The sequence below is a fragment of the Apis cerana genome, linkage group LG4 (genome assembly GCF_029169275.1).
Source record: "Apis cerana isolate GH-2021 linkage group LG4, AcerK_1.0, whole genome shotgun sequence".
NCBI lineage: Eukaryota > Metazoa > Arthropoda > Insecta > Hymenoptera > Apidae > Apis > Apis cerana.
Window position 1 is genome coordinate 12,166,005 of NC_083855.1, and position 16,569 is coordinate 12,182,573.

At 24.1% G+C, this 16,569-nt stretch overlaps 7 protein-coding genes across 13 annotated transcripts; 3 read left to right on the top strand and 4 right to left on the bottom strand.

The window, feature by feature from the left end:
• Positions 1-7: 7 nt before the first annotated feature.
• On the bottom strand, positions 8-2,154 carry LOC108000863 (inactive peptidyl-prolyl cis-trans isomerase FKBP6). 2 transcript variants are annotated; one of them, XM_017061519.3, is made up of 6 exons: positions 2,018-2,154; positions 1,446-1,695; positions 900-1,360; positions 639-827; positions 457-568; positions 8-376 (listed from the first exon to the last, which is right to left on the bottom strand). In XM_017061519.3, exons 2-6 carry the CDS (start codon positions 1,566-1,568, stop codon positions 86-88), a joined length of 1,176 nt encoding a protein of 391 aa, XP_016917008.1. In that variant the 5' UTR covers positions 1,569-1,695; positions 2,018-2,154; the 3' UTR covers positions 8-85. The 2 variants fall into 2 exon arrangements, with proteins under 2 accessions (XP_016917008.1, XP_016917007.1); XM_017061518.3 differs by lacking the exon at positions 2,018-2,154 and adding an exon at positions 1,820-1,965.
• Positions 2,155-2,207: 53 nt separating this feature from the next.
• LOC108000867 (PIH1 domain-containing protein 1) lies at positions 2,208-3,775 on the top strand. 2 transcript variants are annotated; one of them, XM_017061525.3, is made up of 7 exons: positions 2,208-2,346; positions 2,415-2,487; positions 2,555-2,737; positions 2,840-3,012; positions 3,092-3,325; positions 3,397-3,540; positions 3,626-3,775. In XM_017061525.3, the coding sequence occupies exons 1-7, from the start codon at positions 2,284-2,286 to the stop codon at positions 3,680-3,682; spliced, it is 927 nt and encodes a 308-aa protein (XP_016917014.1). In that variant the 5' UTR covers positions 2,208-2,283; the 3' UTR covers positions 3,683-3,775. The 2 variants fall into 2 exon arrangements, with proteins under 2 accessions (XP_016917014.1, XP_061930346.1); XM_062074362.1 differs by having other exon boundaries at positions 3,397-3,775.
• LOC108000864 (sphingosine-1-phosphate phosphatase 1) lies at positions 3,348-5,967 on the bottom strand. Its single transcript, XM_017061520.3, has 4 exons — positions 5,112-5,967; positions 4,827-5,028; positions 4,522-4,746; positions 3,348-4,463 (listed from the first exon to the last, which is right to left on the bottom strand). Exons 1-4 carry the CDS (start codon positions 5,566-5,568, stop codon positions 4,046-4,048), a joined length of 1,302 nt encoding a protein of 433 aa, XP_016917009.2. The 5' UTR covers positions 5,569-5,967; the 3' UTR covers positions 3,348-4,045.
• A 144-nt stretch (positions 5,968-6,111) lies between these two features.
• Positions 6,112-9,742, bottom strand: LOC108000861 (zinc finger protein 569). 2 transcript variants are annotated; one of them, XM_017061516.3, is made up of 4 exons: positions 9,606-9,742; positions 8,951-9,151; positions 8,705-8,872; positions 6,112-8,637 (listed from the first exon to the last, which is right to left on the bottom strand). In XM_017061516.3, the coding sequence occupies exons 2-4, from the start codon at positions 9,122-9,124 to the stop codon at positions 6,457-6,459; spliced, it is 2,523 nt and encodes an 840-aa protein (XP_016917005.1). In that variant the 5' UTR covers positions 9,125-9,151; positions 9,606-9,742; the 3' UTR covers positions 6,112-6,456. The 2 variants fall into 2 exon arrangements, with proteins under 2 accessions (XP_016917005.1, XP_028523962.1); XM_028668161.2 differs by lacking the exon at positions 9,606-9,742 and adding an exon at positions 9,229-9,333.
• On the top strand, positions 9,593-11,405 carry LOC108000865 (F-box only protein 22). Its single transcript, XM_017061522.3, has 5 exons — positions 9,593-9,759; positions 10,006-10,181; positions 10,305-10,605; positions 10,681-11,066; positions 11,138-11,405. Exons 1-5 carry the CDS (start codon positions 9,593-9,595, stop codon positions 11,209-11,211), a joined length of 1,104 nt encoding a protein of 367 aa, XP_016917011.1. The 3' UTR covers positions 11,212-11,405.
• Positions 11,406-11,558: 153 nt separating this feature from the next.
• On the top strand, positions 11,559-14,108 carry LOC108000866 (pancreatic triacylglycerol lipase-like). 2 transcript variants are annotated; one of them, XR_009829587.1, is made up of 6 exons: positions 11,559-12,152; positions 12,228-12,376; positions 12,453-12,629; positions 12,705-12,980; positions 13,102-13,310; positions 13,788-14,108. XR_009829587.1 is itself a non-coding variant. In XM_017061524.2 (6 exons), exons 1-5 carry the CDS (start codon positions 11,917-11,919, stop codon positions 13,277-13,279), a joined length of 1,077 nt encoding a protein of 358 aa, XP_016917013.1. In that variant the 5' UTR covers positions 11,559-11,916; the 3' UTR covers positions 13,280-13,310; positions 13,788-14,108. The 2 variants fall into 2 exon arrangements, 1 of the variants encoding a protein (XP_016917013.1); XM_017061524.2 differs by having other exon boundaries at positions 13,041-13,310.
• LOC108000860 (5'-AMP-activated protein kinase subunit beta-2) lies at positions 13,376-15,717 on the bottom strand. 3 transcript variants are annotated; one of them, XM_017061515.2, is made up of 5 exons: positions 15,245-15,717; positions 14,495-14,696; positions 14,105-14,383; positions 13,786-14,016; positions 13,376-13,708 (listed from the first exon to the last, which is right to left on the bottom strand). In XM_017061515.2, the coding sequence occupies exons 2-5, from the start codon at positions 14,687-14,689 to the stop codon at positions 13,562-13,564; spliced, it is 852 nt and encodes a 283-aa protein (XP_016917004.1). In that variant the 5' UTR covers positions 14,690-14,696; positions 15,245-15,717; the 3' UTR covers positions 13,376-13,561. The 3 variants fall into 3 exon arrangements, with proteins under 3 accessions (XP_016917004.1, XP_061930347.1, XP_016917003.1); XM_062074363.1 differs by having other exon boundaries at positions 15,450-15,539; XM_017061514.2 differs by lacking the exon at positions 15,245-15,717 and adding an exon at positions 14,788-15,094.
• Positions 15,718-16,569: the final 852 nt, after the last annotated feature.

A 16,569-nucleotide genomic window follows, 5' to 3' on the forward strand; every position in this document is an offset into this window, starting at 1 on the left:
ATATAACTTTTTTTTTAATAGTATAAAAATATATTTATTATTTCATATTTATATAATTTGTTTTAATTAAAATAATACTTAGATTCTAATAATTAGGTTTGTTAAGATATGTTATTTCTCTTCCATATCTTTGATGCGTAGTTACAGTTAGACCGAAAGATGCAGCTTGTTCACGTATATATTTATCTTCTTCAGGTGTTAAACATTCGGGTAGCGGTTGTCTTAAGATTTGATTATCTTCAGAAAAAGCTTTACACATTTCATGCGCAGCTTTTTCGAAAGAAGAAAATTCTTTCTTTTCTTTTTCTTCAATTTTTAAACAATTTTTCCAAAGACGTTTTTCTATTTCCATATATTTCCTTTGTTTTTCATTTGCCTAAAAATTATACATATTATATATGTAAGATTATATATATTTTCAAGAGCAATATACACTATTTAATTTCATTAACTTACAATTCTAATTTCCTTAATAATTTCCGTATTTTTAGGTTCCATTTTTAGAGCAAATTGCAATTTTTCCATTGCTTTAGAAAATTCTCCCATTTTCAATAATGCCCGTCCATGACTACAAAATAAATACATTAGATATTTTTTAAATACAGATATCCTTTAAAACTTATTTCAATATACAATACTTGAAATGAGTTTTAACTGTAGGTGTAGGTACTCTATTGCATGCACTACAAGCACGACGTGGCATATTTGCAATATTATAACAAACTGCAAGATTATTATAGCCTCTTGAAAGTAATTTATTTACTTCATCTTCCTCACTCTGATCTTTCAGTTCTACTTCTTCCAACCATTGAAGTCCTTTTGAATATCTAAAAGTATATGATAATAATTATAATACTGTTATGAATATATATCATTGAAAAAAATTTTATTTTTTTTACTCTCTTATAGCCTGTTTCACTTTTTGTTTACTAAAACAGTCTTTGGCAGTGTTAAATTTAGCATTTACACTCTTAACAATATTTGGAAGTTGTTTTCTTTCTTCTGAAGATAAACATTTAATATTATCAATAGATCCATTATCTATATAATCAGTCAAATGTACAATAAATAGAATTTCTTCATTAGGAGGAATGCGAGGAGCACAACCATATTTTCCATATGCTAAATCTGGATGTATAATGAACATAGCTATTTCGTGCTTTTGCATTGTTGTTATACCAATCTCTAAACCTGGTATTAACATGCCTTGATTAAGACGAAAAGTTTCTGCACCACCACGAGCAAAACTAGAATCAAATGGTTCATCCCTATATTCAAAATGTCCTATATATTTGATAGTAATTTGTGCATCATATGGCACAACAGATCCAACACCTTTTTGTTTTATTAATTTCATAACCTATTTAATTAAAATTAAAAAAAAGCATTATTTTTTTAAAAAAACAATATACAATATACAAAGAACAATAAAAAAAAAAATTTACTTTTCCATTTCCAAAAATATCAGTCATATTAGTTTTTAATTGCTCAAAGCTAATACCACAAACTGTAATTTGTTTATTTATATTAGAATCATTACAATCATCTTCATCTTCAAAATCATTCATATTTAGAAGATTTAATGCCTCTTCATTAGTTAATGGCAAATCTTCAGAATAACCAAATTCTTCTTCATCAAAATTTTCATAATCATTTGTGATTTCAAGTACAAGTCCATCTTTCAATGTTAAATCTCTAAAAAAATATATTTTTGTATTATTTATAAAATATATTTTATAATAAAATTTTTGATATATACATATATATATATATATATATTTTAAAGTATCGTAAAATCAATTTATATATATTTGTATACCTAAGACTAAATCCATCTGATGCATTTATGTATTTTGCCATCTTAATTGCTAATATTATTTAATTATTTTTACTAACAGTAGCATTAAGATTTAAAATAATCTTTTTTCACGATCAAGATTAATTAAAATAATCTTTAAAAAAAATTTTTTCACGAGAAGAAAAATACCAATGTTATATCTAACGTAAACACACTTACATATAATACGTTAATGTATAAATCACTTGCTAATATGCGAGACAAAATGGTGACAATGACAACAAACTCTCTGCGGTGACAATTCGTTTGAAAATCACATGTATAACATCAGTTCCCCCACTATTAGTCATTTTGTCCCGCAAACCGGCAACTTTGTGTATGAATTCAAATTATACATTGCAAATATAAAATAATTTTATTTCTAATATTTGATAATTAATAAATTTGTATTATATTATAAATAATAAAAATTCACCAAATAGAACATGAATAAGAGGACATTTTTGGATATTGATGATACAATATTAATGAAAAATCTTATTTTACCTGTGAGTGATAATTAAACTTATTTTATATTAAAATTAGTATACATAATATATATTTTTTATTTTCGTAGGAAAATAAATCAGTTAATGATAAATTAATAAAACCTGATTCAAAACCTTTTTTTATCATTCAACCTATACCAGGTAATTCTTAAGAATTTTTTTTAAAAATTAATATACAAAATACATAACCTTTATACATACATTATAGGTATATGCGTAAAAACTAAAACTGATGCTGGAGAAAAAATATTTCTAAATATTTGTATATCCGATAAAATTCCATCACCTGATGATATATCAGATGTAAAACTCTTTGAAATATTGTCTGAAGAAAATCCACAATTTGTTATACCTATGAGTATTGGAAGTGAAAGATTTGAATCTGATAAATGTAAATAAATTTCATAAAAAAATAATATTTAAAAATATTTATATATTGATAATTTATAATAATTTCAAAAAATAATTCTTAAAAAAAATATTAATTTTGTAGGTGGATCTCCTTGTGTAACATATGATGTTGTAATTAATACAACATATTTTGAAAAATGTCAAAAAAACAAAAATTTTTTATTATTCACAATATCAGTTATAATGGATGGTGTTTCAAATAAATTTAACAAAATATTAAATACTGAAGATTATGTAATTCTAAAAAACCGCAAGGTATATTTATTTTATGATTATCATAGAAATATAAGATAAAATTTGCTTCAAAATAAATTATAATTATTTATCAATTTAGGTAATGGGAAAATTACAACAACACAGAATTGAAAATCGTGAACCACGAGTTCATACAGAAACTAAAAAAAAATTAATTGAAGAAATTAAGACTCCTATTTCAAATATTCATGAAAAACAAAAAAATATTTCTTCAGAAACTAATGTTACCTCAAAATTGGATTATGTTTTGCTGAAACAATTTTTAGAAGGAACATCTATACATTTAATTGGATTATTCCAGATACCCAAAGGAGTAAGATAATTAAAATAAAAGCTTATTTTTAGTAAATAATATATATATATTTATTTATTTATTTAATATAGATTACGAGTAAAGAGATAGAAGTACTTCTTAATGAAGATCGTATTGTAATTATTATTGACAAAACTGGTATTACATGTGATCTATCAATTCCATATATCATAAATATAGAATCTGCAAAATGTGTCTTGGACAATAATTTCAGAGTAAGAATATTTTACAATTTTACATATATATACATATTTTATAACAATATTACAATAATATATAATTTATTTATATTTTTAACAGATATTAAGATTAGATATGCCAGTGAAAAAGGCTTTAGAGAATATTCAAAATAATTAATTTAATCAATTATTTTATTATAACAAAAAATATTGTAACATTTATTTATATTTTAAAAAGTTAAAATATAAATTACACTATTTACTATTTCAATTGATTTTTTTTATTAACAAAACCACAATTTTAATATATATATATAAACAATAGAATTAGATCTAGATTAACAAATATAAAACAAGATTTGTATTTTTGGTATATGAAGTAATATAGAATACCTGATCAATATATTATATGTCAATATAATAATGAATGTACAGGAACAAGCACTATTGGAATGATTTTTATAGTGATTATATTCATTTCAATTTAAGCTATATTATACTATAAAAATCGTTTAATTATTTTCTTAATTAAAAAAAAATTTTATATCTCTGTGTAAAATGTTGGTCTTTCTATTCCAATCATGGTAAAAACATTTGGCAAGAGATATACTGTATTTACACCTATCATAAAACAAGTCATATATTTATGAAGTAAATCAATGAAAATCTTATTTTTATTTTCTGAATAATTTTCACTTTTCATAATGTCCTTGGAATTAATTTTTAATATGGCACATATTGTTCCATAAATAAAGGATTTGCAAGCAGCTCTTGTTGCAAGAATGCTACAAAATCCAAGTATTGTTCTAAGTATCATGCAGCCAAACATTGAATAAGATGGCCATATAATATTATATGGTGGTGATTTTGTAGGAGCTGACATTGATCCAATATTATAATTAAGCCATGCTCCTACATGAACTCCAGTAGTAACAGATACTACCATAGTAGTATCACCTCTAAAACAAAAAATTTATCATAGCAATCAAAATAATATATTTATAAAATTATCATTACCTGGTTGGTGTCCATTTTTTGCTGCATGGATAATAAACTATAACACCTATACTAAGGGCTATTAAAATTGCTAAAGCCCAAATATTTGTAAGAACATAATAATCTGTTATTTCCACTATAGGTACTAATGGAATCATTAATGTAATGGCTAATAGTAAGCCTGCTAGGATATCTAATACTGTGTGCATACCCAAATAGAGTCTACTCATACACACAATTGTACACCTTTTAAATAAATGATAATAATTTTAAAATTATTTATTAATTTTAATTAATCTATTGTCAAAGAATAATATATCACTTACCATAGAGTTGCAATTGTCCAACCAATGGAAATAGGATAAATATATCTATTCATTGTAAATAATACTACACTGAATGGAATTGATATACCAATCATAGCATGAGTGGATGGCATTCCATATTCTTCCGACCATTTGTCTTGTAATCGAACTGCTGGAGGACAAGCTGGTCTTGCCCAACATATAATATCTTTTAATATTTGACCTACATACAAACTTTTGTAATAAAACTGTAAAGTATTCAGAAATAAAATTATTAATATAAGATCTTATGGAATAATAACATACCTATTGTCATAACAATAGCCCATACTAAAACAACTCTTCTACCAACTGCACCATCAATATTCCAAAACCAAAAAGGTATAAATGTAGAATAAAATATTTCATCTCCTAATACTGTTCCAAATAAAAATAAATAATACCAAAAATAATTTGTTATAGTATAATTTGTATTATAAATGCTTGATGATTGTTTTTGTTTATCATCTGTATAAACATTCACATTAATTATCTTTTCCTCTGTTGCAATATAACCATTTTCTTTTATTCCTTCAGATTTTAATAAAAAAATATTTGAATTCAGTTTAATATTTCGAGAATTAATATCATGAATTTCTGATAATAAATTTTCTTTACAATATTCTTTCCGAGTTTGCGTATAATGTATTTTTACACCAAAATATTTTTGTATTTTTGCCACTAAAGAAGCATCTTTCAAATATTCTACAACTTCTGACCACATAGTTTCTACATGTAATGTACAAGTTTCATCGCCACAAAAACATTTTATTTATCGCACTATATATTAATATGGCAATAATAAATTTATAAAATTGTATAAGATTTTAAAGATTTTAAGATTATAAAAGAATTGTTAAAACGAAAATAATTGAATGTAAATCTATCACATAAATGCTCACATTAATTTATCGAATATTCATAGAATCATTTATAAGAAATTTTTATTTTTAATGTAATAGTTCAAAGTACACGTGTATTAAATAAAACTGATAATATTGCCGTACATCATCTTAAAAGATGATATATTTTACTATCTTCACAACACGTTATTTGTATGCCATAAAGTAATTTATACATAGTTATAGAAAAGATGTTCAAATTTAAATGCGCCATATTCAAGAGAAACCAACAATTTTATGGCAGTTTTACAATCAAATCATATTTATATCTTAAAAAGAAGCATTAATATTTTTAATTATTGAAAATTCGGAAAAGTAAAAATAGCTTATATGTTTGATAAAAAACATTCTAATGCAAAAAGAAGTAATTTTTGTAATTTTTATTTAATAATCTATCTTTAACCCCTTAATTAGGATCTTATATACAATAATAAAACTTATAAAATAAAATAGACCCACTTCCCATATATTACAATATATAAAATATACAATAAACAATATTATTTAAAAATATAATATAAGAATTTCACAATTTTTTTTCTATCAATGATATATATATTATTAAATTATTAAATCATGTGTGTGTGTATGTGTGTGTACGTGTGTGTATCATGTATATATGATTTAATAATTGAAATATTATTCACAAAATGAATATTATCACAGAAACATTTCAATTTAAAATTTAATTATTCATTATAGTTGATTTATTATTGAAACATTTGTCCAATAAGAGCGAAACTTTTTACAGCTAAAGAAACATCAGAAATATCAGAATTTGGATGAATATGTAAATCTGATGTATTAACAGTATTTACATTGGTAATATTCTGAGAATTTATCTTTTGAATATTATCAATATAACTTTTGCTATTTTGTGTATTCATGGAACTTGTATTATTTAGATACATTTGTGGTAATACTGTGATAATAGGAGTCACGCTTGGTGAAGATATATCAGATTCACAGTAAGCTTGCATACTTTGTGTTGAATTAGATTGATAGCTATTATATTGTGCTTTACATTTTTTCTCATGTACAAATAAACTACCAGAATGACTATATGCTGTACCACAAATTTTACAAGCATATGGTTTTTCTCCCGTATGCGTGAATTTATGCTCTTTCAGATATTTTAATCTTCTGAATGATTTACCGCACGTTTTACAATGATAATTTGCTTCTCCAGTATGTGTTGTAATATGTGCTTTAAGTGTACATGATTTGGCAAAAGCAGCACTACAGAAATGACAAACAAATGGTCTATCACCAGTATGAGTTCTTTCATGATTAATACAATTAGAATTCGACGTGAATCCTCTTCCACAATATTTGCACACATGAGGCTTATAGCCTGTATGTGTTCTCATATGAAACATGAGACCTGTATTTTGTCTAAAAGTCTTGCTACATATATGACATAAAAATCGTTTAAAATTTACATCTTGTTGTTCTTTAGCACGTTCATGAATTCTTATATGTTTCTGTAATTTAATTTCTTTTTCAAAGGATTTATTACATTCATCACATCGAAATGGTTTTAATCTTTCATTTGGTTTATCCTGATTTTTTATTTTCTCGTCACAAGTACAAATTTTATCACATGTCAGACAGTTTTCTTCTCCTCCTTCATTATGCATACTCAATTGGTGTTTTAACAAAGATTTTTTTGTATCATATGATTTTCCACAAATTTTACAAGGAAAACCCTTTTCTTCATTATCCGAATCAAGTTCCTCTCTAATCCAACTATTTATTAATTTAATAGCTGATTTATCATCACATGGTTTTTGTGTTTCTAATGATATTGCTTTTTCATCATGTCCATATCGATTCTTATGACTATTTAATCTATCTTGACGAAAAAATTTCATATTACATACATTGCAAATAAATTTTTTTTCAATATGAATTTGTATATGTTTTTGAAATGATTTTTCATTTGCACAATGTTTGGTACAATAGTTACATTGGTACAGTGTTTCATGATTGAAAGAATCAACATTTTCAGCACTAATATCTGATGATAAATTTGAATTAGATTTTTTATCATTAGATTCTAATGTCTTTTTTTTATGAATATTTAAAATAATATTTTCATTAGTTATAAATTCTTCTTCTATTGCTTTTATATTTTTGTTATTTTCAGCTTCAAAAACCTTCTTTCCTGGTTCAATATTTTCCAATTTTCTTTTATCTCTTATTTCCTTTAGAATGGAAAGAACTTCTTTTGGATTAGTTCTTTTATGAACATTTAAATGTCTTACCATAGTATCAGTTTTTCTAAAATTTCTATTACATATTTTACATAACACTGGTTTAGGTTTTTCCTTAATCATATGCAATTTGCTATGCTGTATCAATTTATCAAGATGAAAAAAATGTTTGCTACATTTATCACATGTAAATCTTTTTTCATCATGAGTCAAAATATGTCTATCTAAAGACCTTTTGCTAGAATAGCATCTTGTGCATTTTGGACAAATATGAGAACTTTGAGAATCTTTTTTTTTTATATCTGTTGGATCATTATCCCATTTAACAGTTGTATTCTTTTTTATATACTGTCTTTGTCTTTCTTTATGATTTTTTAAATTTTCTATAGATGTTACTCTTTTAAACATCGTCATTTTTTTTGTTCGATAAACTTCTCTTCCTGTAATATTTTTTTCATATTCTGTTTGTTTACATTTTATGTAACCATTTTGTTTATTTAAATTGCTATTAGATTCTTTATCTTCTACATATTTTGATTCATTAATCATTTCATTATCTTTTATATTTTTAGTATCTGAATTAACAATTATCATTGAATAAGGATTATAGCCCATTGCAGTTTCAATTTTAATTAAATCAGAAGTAAAAGAATAATCAGTTTGACAATATTGATCCTGATAAAAAAAAATATTAATAATTTTATGATCATGTTCTTTATTTACAAAATAAATATATACTTACTATTGTTGTCTTACATAAGTTAATATTATATATTTTTTCCACTTTACCATATAATTCTCTTAATTGGATATCAGATTGTTGACACTGTTGTCTTAATTCATGAGCATCATTAATTTTTAATATACATTTCATGCAAATAGTGGAAGGTAAACCATCATTCTCTAATATCTATTAAAAGAGACATACATTATGAAAGATGTAGTGAAAAATATTTTAAGAGAAGTAAAGTATTGAAATTAAACTGACCTCTACACCACTGCACAAACGAAGTTTTTCAGATAAATCAATTGTGTCTTCATTTATAGAATTATTTTGTTTAGCATTGAAAATGCATTGGTTATTTTGATTTGTTGCAAGACAAACGCGGCAAACATTGCCACTATCATTTGATAAAATTGATGTTTTATTTTCGATTTCCATTAGATATTAGTTAAACTAAGTGTTTAACTAGAAATATATTTATATATATTATTTATAATCGTTGATGTATGGTCATAATTTAGATATGATAAAATAGCATTCACCATTACATATGCGTATTTTTTTTTTTATATAAAAGTTCATCAGTGTTTCTGATAGAGTTTCTATGATTGTAAAAACTCAAGATTTTTTTACAATACAATCATTATTTTAAAATAATAATCTTTCATTATATTATTGTTATTATTTTTATTGTATAATATATATTTTAAATTTATTTTTAAAAATAAAATATCAATAAAAACGAAAAATACAAATAAGTACTAGTCTAACCATTTCACTTGTTCGTGACATAAGCAACTACGATAAATAGTAAATATTAAATGCACAAATAACGATTTAAGACATTAGAATATTAAAAAAGTTTATGCGATAAAAAAAATCGTTTTACATTATACGTGTAAATAAATGGAGAACTTACCAGCAAAAAGAAGTTATGAAGATGATGGTACTACATCGAATTCGAAAGAAAGAAAAAAGCTTAATACTAGTCGGTACTTAACCTATGACGTTTTAAGAATTGTATTTAAATATTTGAATGGAATGGAACTATCGAACGCTTCAATGGTTTGCAGGTGTGGAAACGTTCATTATTTATATAAAGTTCTTATATTTTAAATGAAAGAAAAATTCATTGTTTATTCGTCGTAGAAGTCTACCCAGTCGAGAGATAAACATTTGACAAAAGTATATCTTTATTTATTAAATTTTTAATAATTTTTAATAAATATTACGAAATTTTATCAGATTATTTTTTATAATATCGGTATTCTCGCAATTCATAAAATACGCTAATGTATAGCTCTTTTTTTGCATTTCAGATCTTGGTTAGAAGTGGCAAATGATGAAAAACGAACAAGGGGGGGTCCTATTTGTTTTATAGAAAATTTAGAAATGGGTGTGGAATATTTTAATATTCAAATTACTGAAAAATTAAGAATCAAGCCAACATTAGGATTAATATTTAAAGCTCCACGTAGATTATATAGTAAACAAGGTATATTATTTATGTTACATTTCAATTCTTTCACATTTTAGGATAGTTTTAAATAAATATATATATTTGTTTTAATAAAATATATATAATATTTAATAAATAATTATATTTGATTTTATAAAGATTGCCATTGTAAAATACTTCCAAAAAATTGTGATGCAATAACACTTGCCACATTTGGTATACTTATCAATGATAAAGAAATGGAAAGTGCTTTAGACAATATTGTATGTGCATTTTTACCTGAAATACCAGATGTAACAATCACAATTGTTGCATTTTCAAAATATAAGGTACAACATTATAGACGAATGAAAAAAGCTCTTAGCAGACATGGAACTAATGGATCTAAATGTCTTTTATTATTTTGTAATCAAAGAGGTCGTGCTTTAGCACAAACAGCTGCAGGAGAATTACAATTATGGTAAAAAATTCTGAATAATATCTAATATATAATTTATTATAAGATAATCTTGTTTTTTTTTTTTTTTACATTTAGTAACAAAACAGTTAAACCTTCTGTATGGGGAGGAGTAGTTAAGGATTTATATGTGTATAATTCAAAAAATCCTACAAGTGATGATTATGTTCGATTTGCATTTTGTGTTGGAATTACTATAGTTGGATCAGTAGATTCATGGTCTATAGTTATGGATGAAAGTTATAAAACTAAGGAATTAGTTGAACAGAGATTAAAGTTGTTTAAGAGTCATATTTCTCTAAAAAAACATTCCATGGGTTTTATGTTTGCGTGTTGTGAACGTGGAGAAAATATGTTTAATGAACGAAATGTGGAGTCATCTATTTTCAAAAAATTATTTCCAGACATACCATTAGTAGGATGTTTCGGTGATGGAGAATTCGGAGAAACTACAATACCAACTAGTAAATATCTTTTATTATGACAATATTATTTTAATGGAAAATTAAATAATTTTATTATATATTTTTTTCAGAAAGCTTTAATGATAAAAAAAATTTCTGGTACCACGAGAGATCAACCGTTTTTTTGATAATTACATATGGTTAAAATTCATAATCTATAATAAACAAAAATCTGAATCTCTTTAAAATTAATTGAGATAATATCTTTGAATTAAAACGTATATGATATACGTTAAATCGCGAACTATAATATACAAAGTCTACAATTGTGATTTAATTGTGAGAAAAAATGTGTTTTGTAATGATTTATGTTAATATATTTTACGTTCGTATAAATTATTTCATATTTCTCTTTAATTTACTTCGTAAAAAAAGAAATCTTTTTGTTTTTTATTTATCTTAAAAGAAATGGATAGCTTCCTGAATAATGAACAAAACAATTTAAAAATGATTATCAGTATAGAGAACGACAATTCTGTTTAATATCACATATGCGTTACTGTTTCAACGCGATAATATGAAAATACTAGGCATATCCAACAGATAAGTGGGTAAAAATCTACACTTTTTTGAATACAATTATAATGTTTAAGGCATTGTTAAACAACCACTTGATAGTATTTCCGCACATCCGAGATTGGAATAAAGATAAAATAAAGGAAACTAGGCCATGTAAGAGATTGTTTATATTTATGTGATATTGTCAGGGTTTATAAAAAGGTTATTTTAAAATTTTTGTCACCTAAGTAAGACAACTAGGATTTATAAGTATTTCCGTATTAAAAATTTTTGATCGCATATGAGTTTTTAACTTTTTTAATATCAAATAGTGGTCTTTAAATATAAAACAATGATTATACTAAATCTATTGACATATTTCATAATTATATTAGTTTTTTTATTTAATTTTACGATTTCCAAAACATGGAATAGTAATTTGCAACAAAGATACGATGGATATGGTCGGGATTGGATTTTTATGCCTGATGGAAATGATCAACCGCAAGTTGCAGTGCTAAAACGCACAGAAAATGATGAACGAGACATTTTTGATAAATCAGAAATATCTTTTATTCTTTATACTAGGTATTTATAATTTATAATTTAAATATTTATTGAAAATATATTTAAATCTTTTTTGAAATGTAAATATATTTCAAGATATGGTTCTAAAAATGGTACTCAATTATATACGAACGATACGAAAGGACTAAAAAATTCTAATTTTGATTCCTCTCGACAAACGAAGTTTATAACGCATGGATGGAAATCGAGTTCAATGAGTGTTAATATCGTCAATTTGAAAGATGGTATTGCAATAAAGATTTGAAAATATGATTTAATGTAAAATCTATATATATTTCACAATTTTTTATGATTATATAGAATATTTAAAATATAATGATTACAATATCATTATGGTTGATTGGCAACCTTTGGCTGCAAGCACATTTTATCTTGGACCAATGCAAAATACAAAACTGGTAGGAAAAGCAGCTGCTGAATTTATCGATTTTTTAGCTGCAGAAACAGGTCTTGAAACTGAAAATATTCATTTTCTTGGTATACAATATTATTAATTTGAATTAAAAATATAATTATTATAGTTTTTTATATTTTGATTATTATTATACAAAGGGCATTCTCTTGGAGCGCATGTAGCTGGTAATACAGGAAGTTCAATAACTTCTGGCCATTTAGGAAGAATAACAGGTTTAGATCCTGCTTTGCCTGGATTTCATTTACTTACATCCAATAAAACTCGATTAGATCCTTCAGATGCAATATTTGTTGATATTATTCATTCTTGTGGTGGAATCTTAGGATTTCTACAACCTTTAGGCAGTGTAGATTTTTATCCAAATGCAGGAACACCTATTCAACCTGGTTGCTGTTGTATTCCAGAAATAATAGGTAATATATAATTTATATATTTAGTAATAAATAGATCTACATATATGATTCTATTTATAGAGGCATGTAGTCACTCTCGAGCGACTATATATTTTACCGAAAGTATTAATTCTAAAACTAGATTTGTGGCAAATAAATGTGATACATGGAATCAATTTATGGAAGGAAATTGCAATTACTCCAAAACTACATTGATGGGAGAATATGTTGATAAAACGGCTATTGGAACTTATTTTCTTGAAACAGGATCTGAACCTCCTTATGCTATATCAAAAGAAATAACTGATAATATGATTTAAAAAAATTATTAATATTTTAAAATGAATGTAGGTAAGTAAAACTTATTATAGAATAAAATATATGAATTTAATGAAAATAATTTTATATGCAACATATCTAATATAAAATAATTTTAATAAATAATAATTACATTATATAACATTTGATATACAACAAACTTCATGCATTGTCAACTTTCCAATAATTATTTTGAATATCTTATATTTTATCTTATCTACAAAATATGTATTAATTTGATGTAACTAGCAATAGCCGATTGCTTTAGGAATGATTTAATATCCTTAAATTGGTTTGTATAATAAAGTTGTAACATATTTTTTGCGATAACGATGTGTCGCAGATAAAACCATTACACTGTCTTTAATGCTTAAAGCATACAAATGATTTAACATAACATGATTTGGTTCTGGTAAAAGTGTTGGTTCACACTGAAATTAACATTAATAAAAATTTGTATATTAATAAATTCTTTAGTAAATTAAAATATACCATATTTTTTACTTACAGATAAAGGAGTGTCTTTATTAAGAATAACTTGAAGTAAATGTGGTGGCAATATTGGTGGACCAGCAACTTTCTCCCAAGGTTTATGAGGAGGAATTTCTTGTCCATATTCCGTCTGTGCACTACTTGTAACACCTTCACTATCTTTTGCAAGAGCTTGGAAAACTTCAAAATCAGATTTTCTTACAGATACTAAATTATTTTTGGAACCCATACCATTATCAACAATTTTCTATAATATAAAAAGTTTCAATTAAAACATATATGAATTAGAGAATATTTTAATGTCATTTAAAATTAATAATAAAATAATTTCTTACAATATCTGGATCATGTCTCCATTCACCATCAACAAAAAACTTATATTGATGTTCTCCTTCTGGCAAATCAATAATTGTAACAAAATCACCATGACTTTTAACCATTGGTAATGTCTTCCATCCAGTAAAAGTTCCACTGATATAAACTTGTTTACCACCTCCTTCCCATTTAAAAACTGTTGGTAATACTTTACTATCTGTTACTTTAGTACCTTCAGATACTGTATTTGAACGAGGACGTTGAGAAGTAAAATCATCTCCATCTTGATGAGCGTTAGTCTATTATTGATAAAAATAAAAATTTTTTAAGCAGAATTCTCTTCATATTTTTATATTTTATTTAATATAATGAACTGATTATTGAATATAATGAAATATAATTAAAAATACTTTAGCAAAATAAGGTTCTTCTTCTTCATGAGATGATTGAAAAACTAATTTCTGGCTTGGTTTTTTATCAAAAACAAAAGCTTGGCCTTCCTTCCCTGGTGAAGGTGGAGGATATTCTTTAACATGACGATGCTCTCTATTTGTATTACTTGTGTGGTGATGTCCAACTGGTTGATTACTTCCAGCATTACCCATTTTCAGACTGTTGTCACAAAGAAAATTAAAATCACGACAAAAGTTAATTTGACACGAATCATTGATAAAATATATAATAAAATATATGTATAATCAACCTGTCTTTTAAATCACTTGTTTTGTTTACAAAAATATAAATTTTAAGAAATTATATCCTATTATAAATACAATTATGATTTAATTTTAGATTAACACTACTTATTTTCAATAATATCCTTTAATTGAAACATATGTTATTTATAAGCTACAAATCAAGCACAATAAAAACTTAAAATATCAAAAAATTATATGATAAAAATAATAATTTCATTAAATTTGACTAAAAATGGCTGCCACACTTGTTGAAAATTTACTTATCGACATAAGTGAATATTGAACCACAGATGAAGTATAGAATAGACATGATATGCAATACTTTTTCATGTCGCAGAAATGTTAATCACCTAATTTTTTTATTATTTTTTTGTCATATGTGATATTATCATTCAATATAAAAAATAATTTTAGCATCAAAAGCTATTATTTTTTTTTACATTTTTTTTACATTATACTTACGAATATTTACGAATATAGCAATATAATAAGCTACTAAGTTTTTTGACACGAGTAATAGTTTATTTTTTAAATATTACGATAATGAAATTAATTATTTTTTTGAGTTTTTTTGTTCTTTTTATATTTACACTTAAGGTTATCAATATGTATTACTCAGTTCAGTTACTATTTTATTATATTTAATTATAATTTTAATTTTACGCACTTGGTCTCGATTTTTATTTTTTCAAATCATTGTTTAATTATCAGAGTATTAAAAGATAATTTTCTTATATATTAGGTAACGTTTTATTTTTTTTTTTTATAAAAATAGACATATTTAGAATATATATTAAATATTTTTTACTAAAATTGAAACGAATATATAATAATTAGTAATAGTTATAATTAATTTATTTCATAAAATTAAATTATTTCAAAAATTTATATTAAATTTATATTAAATTAATATTAGAGATTTAAAAATTTTTTTTAAATCTTTAAATATATCTATTTGTAATATATATAATATATATTGCATTATATTTGTTTTTATCTTTTATCTATATCATGTCTATATTATTTATTATCTATTTTTTCAACATAAAAAAATTTCTTATTAATTTTCAATTTTCACAAAATTAGAAATCTATGTTCATGTTTCAATTTATCGAATTATCAAAATGTGTTCTTCTCGTAATTTGTAATTCGAGAATCAAAATCATCATACAATAATCTATCAATGAAGTTATTATAATATCGATAATTGTTTGTCATATATAGGCAATTAATGTTATTTTACCTACAAGTATTAATTTATTTATTTTTTGTACAATGTTTATTTTCATAGTAATTTTTTATTGTTCACACATTAATATACATAATTTCTTATTTTAATTCTTTTGCGGTTAAATTTTTCTTTTCTTATTTTCTTATTTGATTGTTAAAGCAAATAGGTCACATTGTATTTTTTTAAGATAAAATTTTTACTTGATTATTATTTTTAATTATATAATTTACATGTTTAATTGAAAATTTTTACTTTTTTTTATATATTAGCTATAGATTATTAGCTAATTGCTGTTATAATTTCAAAGGCAGAAAAAATTTTAACATGGATGAAAAAACAATGAAGTTTAATTTTTTGATTGCACACAATTCGAACTCAAACTTAAAATTATTATTTTTAATTATATGATAAATATTTTAATTTTCGCGCGGATATGAAATAAGAAACCGCACTATTCTAATCAATCAAAAAGCTGCTAAGTCGCGAAGACGAATCAATGCGCATCATGATGCGCATATCATCAGTCTATGATCGAAAATTGTGGTTAGAGGTTGTG

Excerpts from the sequence above, each read along its gene's own strand:
- LOC108000864 (XM_017061520.3), bottom strand. The coding sequence starts at position 5,568 with ATGTGGTCAGAAGTTGTAGAATATTTGAAAGATGCTTCTTTAGTGGCA. Across the intron at positions 4,747-4,826 it reads TGGACAATTGCAACTCTATG|GTGTACAATTGTGTGTATGA; the intron begins GTAAGTGATATA and ends TTTATTTAAAAG. Across the intron at positions 4,464-4,521 it reads AAAAAATGGACACCAACCAG|AGGTGATACTACTATGGTAG; the intron begins GTAATGATAATT and ends TTTTTGTTTTAG.
- LOC108000863 (XM_017061518.3), bottom strand. The coding sequence starts at position 1,860 with ATGGCAAAATACATAAATGCATCAGATGGATTTAGTCTTAG. Across the intron at positions 1,361-1,445 it reads ATATTTTTGGAAATGGAAAA|GTTATGAAATTAATAAAACA; the intron begins GTAAATTTTTTT and ends TTAATTAAATAG. Across the intron at positions 377-456 it reads TTATTAAGGAAATTAGAATT|GCAAATGAAAAACAAAGGAA; the intron begins GTAAGTTAATGA and ends TATAATTTTTAG.
- LOC108000860 (XM_017061515.2), bottom strand. The coding sequence starts at position 14,689 with ATGGGTAATGCTGGAAGTAATCAACCAGTTGGACATCACCACACAAGT. Across the intron at positions 14,384-14,494 it reads AAGAACCTTATTTTGCTAAA|ACTAACGCTCATCAAGATGG; the intron begins GTATTTTTAATT and ends TATCAATAATAG. Across the intron at positions 13,709-13,785 it reads ATAAAGACACTCCTTTATCT|TGTGAACCAACACTTTTACC; the intron begins GTAAGTAAAAAA and ends TGTTAATTTCAG.
- LOC108000861 (XM_017061516.3), bottom strand. The coding sequence starts at position 9,124 with ATGGAAATCGAAAATAAAACATCAATTTTATCAAATGATAGTGGCAAT. Across the intron at positions 8,873-8,950 it reads GTTTGTGCAGTGGTGTAGAG|ATATTAGAGAATGATGGTTT; the intron begins GTCAGTTTAATT and ends CTCTTTTAATAG. Across the intron at positions 8,638-8,704 it reads ACTTATGTAAGACAACAATA|GATCAATATTGTCAAACTGA; the intron begins GTAAGTATATAT and ends TTTTTTTATCAG.
- LOC108000865 (XM_017061522.3), top strand. The coding sequence starts at position 9,593 with ATGGAGAACTTACCAGCAAAAAGAAGTTATGAAGATGATGGTACTACA. Across the intron at positions 9,760-10,005 it reads AACGCTTCAATGGTTTGCAG|ATCTTGGTTAGAAGTGGCAA; the intron begins GTGTGGAAACGT and ends TTTGCATTTCAG. Across the intron at positions 10,182-10,304 it reads TAGATTATATAGTAAACAAG|ATTGCCATTGTAAAATACTT; the intron begins GTATATTATTTA and ends GATTTTATAAAG.
- LOC108000866 (XM_017061524.2), top strand. The coding sequence starts at position 11,917 with ATGATTATACTAAATCTATTGACATATTTCATAATTATATTAGTTTTT. Across the intron at positions 12,153-12,227 it reads TCTTTTATTCTTTATACTAG|ATATGGTTCTAAAAATGGTA; the intron begins GTATTTATAATT and ends ATATATTTCAAG. Across the intron at positions 12,377-12,452 it reads TATCGTCAATTTGAAAGATG|AATATTTAAAATATAATGAT; the intron begins GTATTGCAATAA and ends ATGATTATATAG.
- LOC108000867 (XM_062074362.1), top strand. The coding sequence starts at position 2,284 with ATGAATAAGAGGACATTTTTGGATATTGATGATACAATATTAATGAAA. Across the intron at positions 2,738-2,839 it reads AAGATTTGAATCTGATAAAT|GTGGATCTCCTTGTGTAACA; the intron begins GTAAATAAATTT and ends TTAATTTTGTAG. Across the intron at positions 3,326-3,396 it reads TATTCCAGATACCCAAAGGA|ATTACGAGTAAAGAGATAGA; the intron begins GTAAGATAATTA and ends TATTTAATATAG.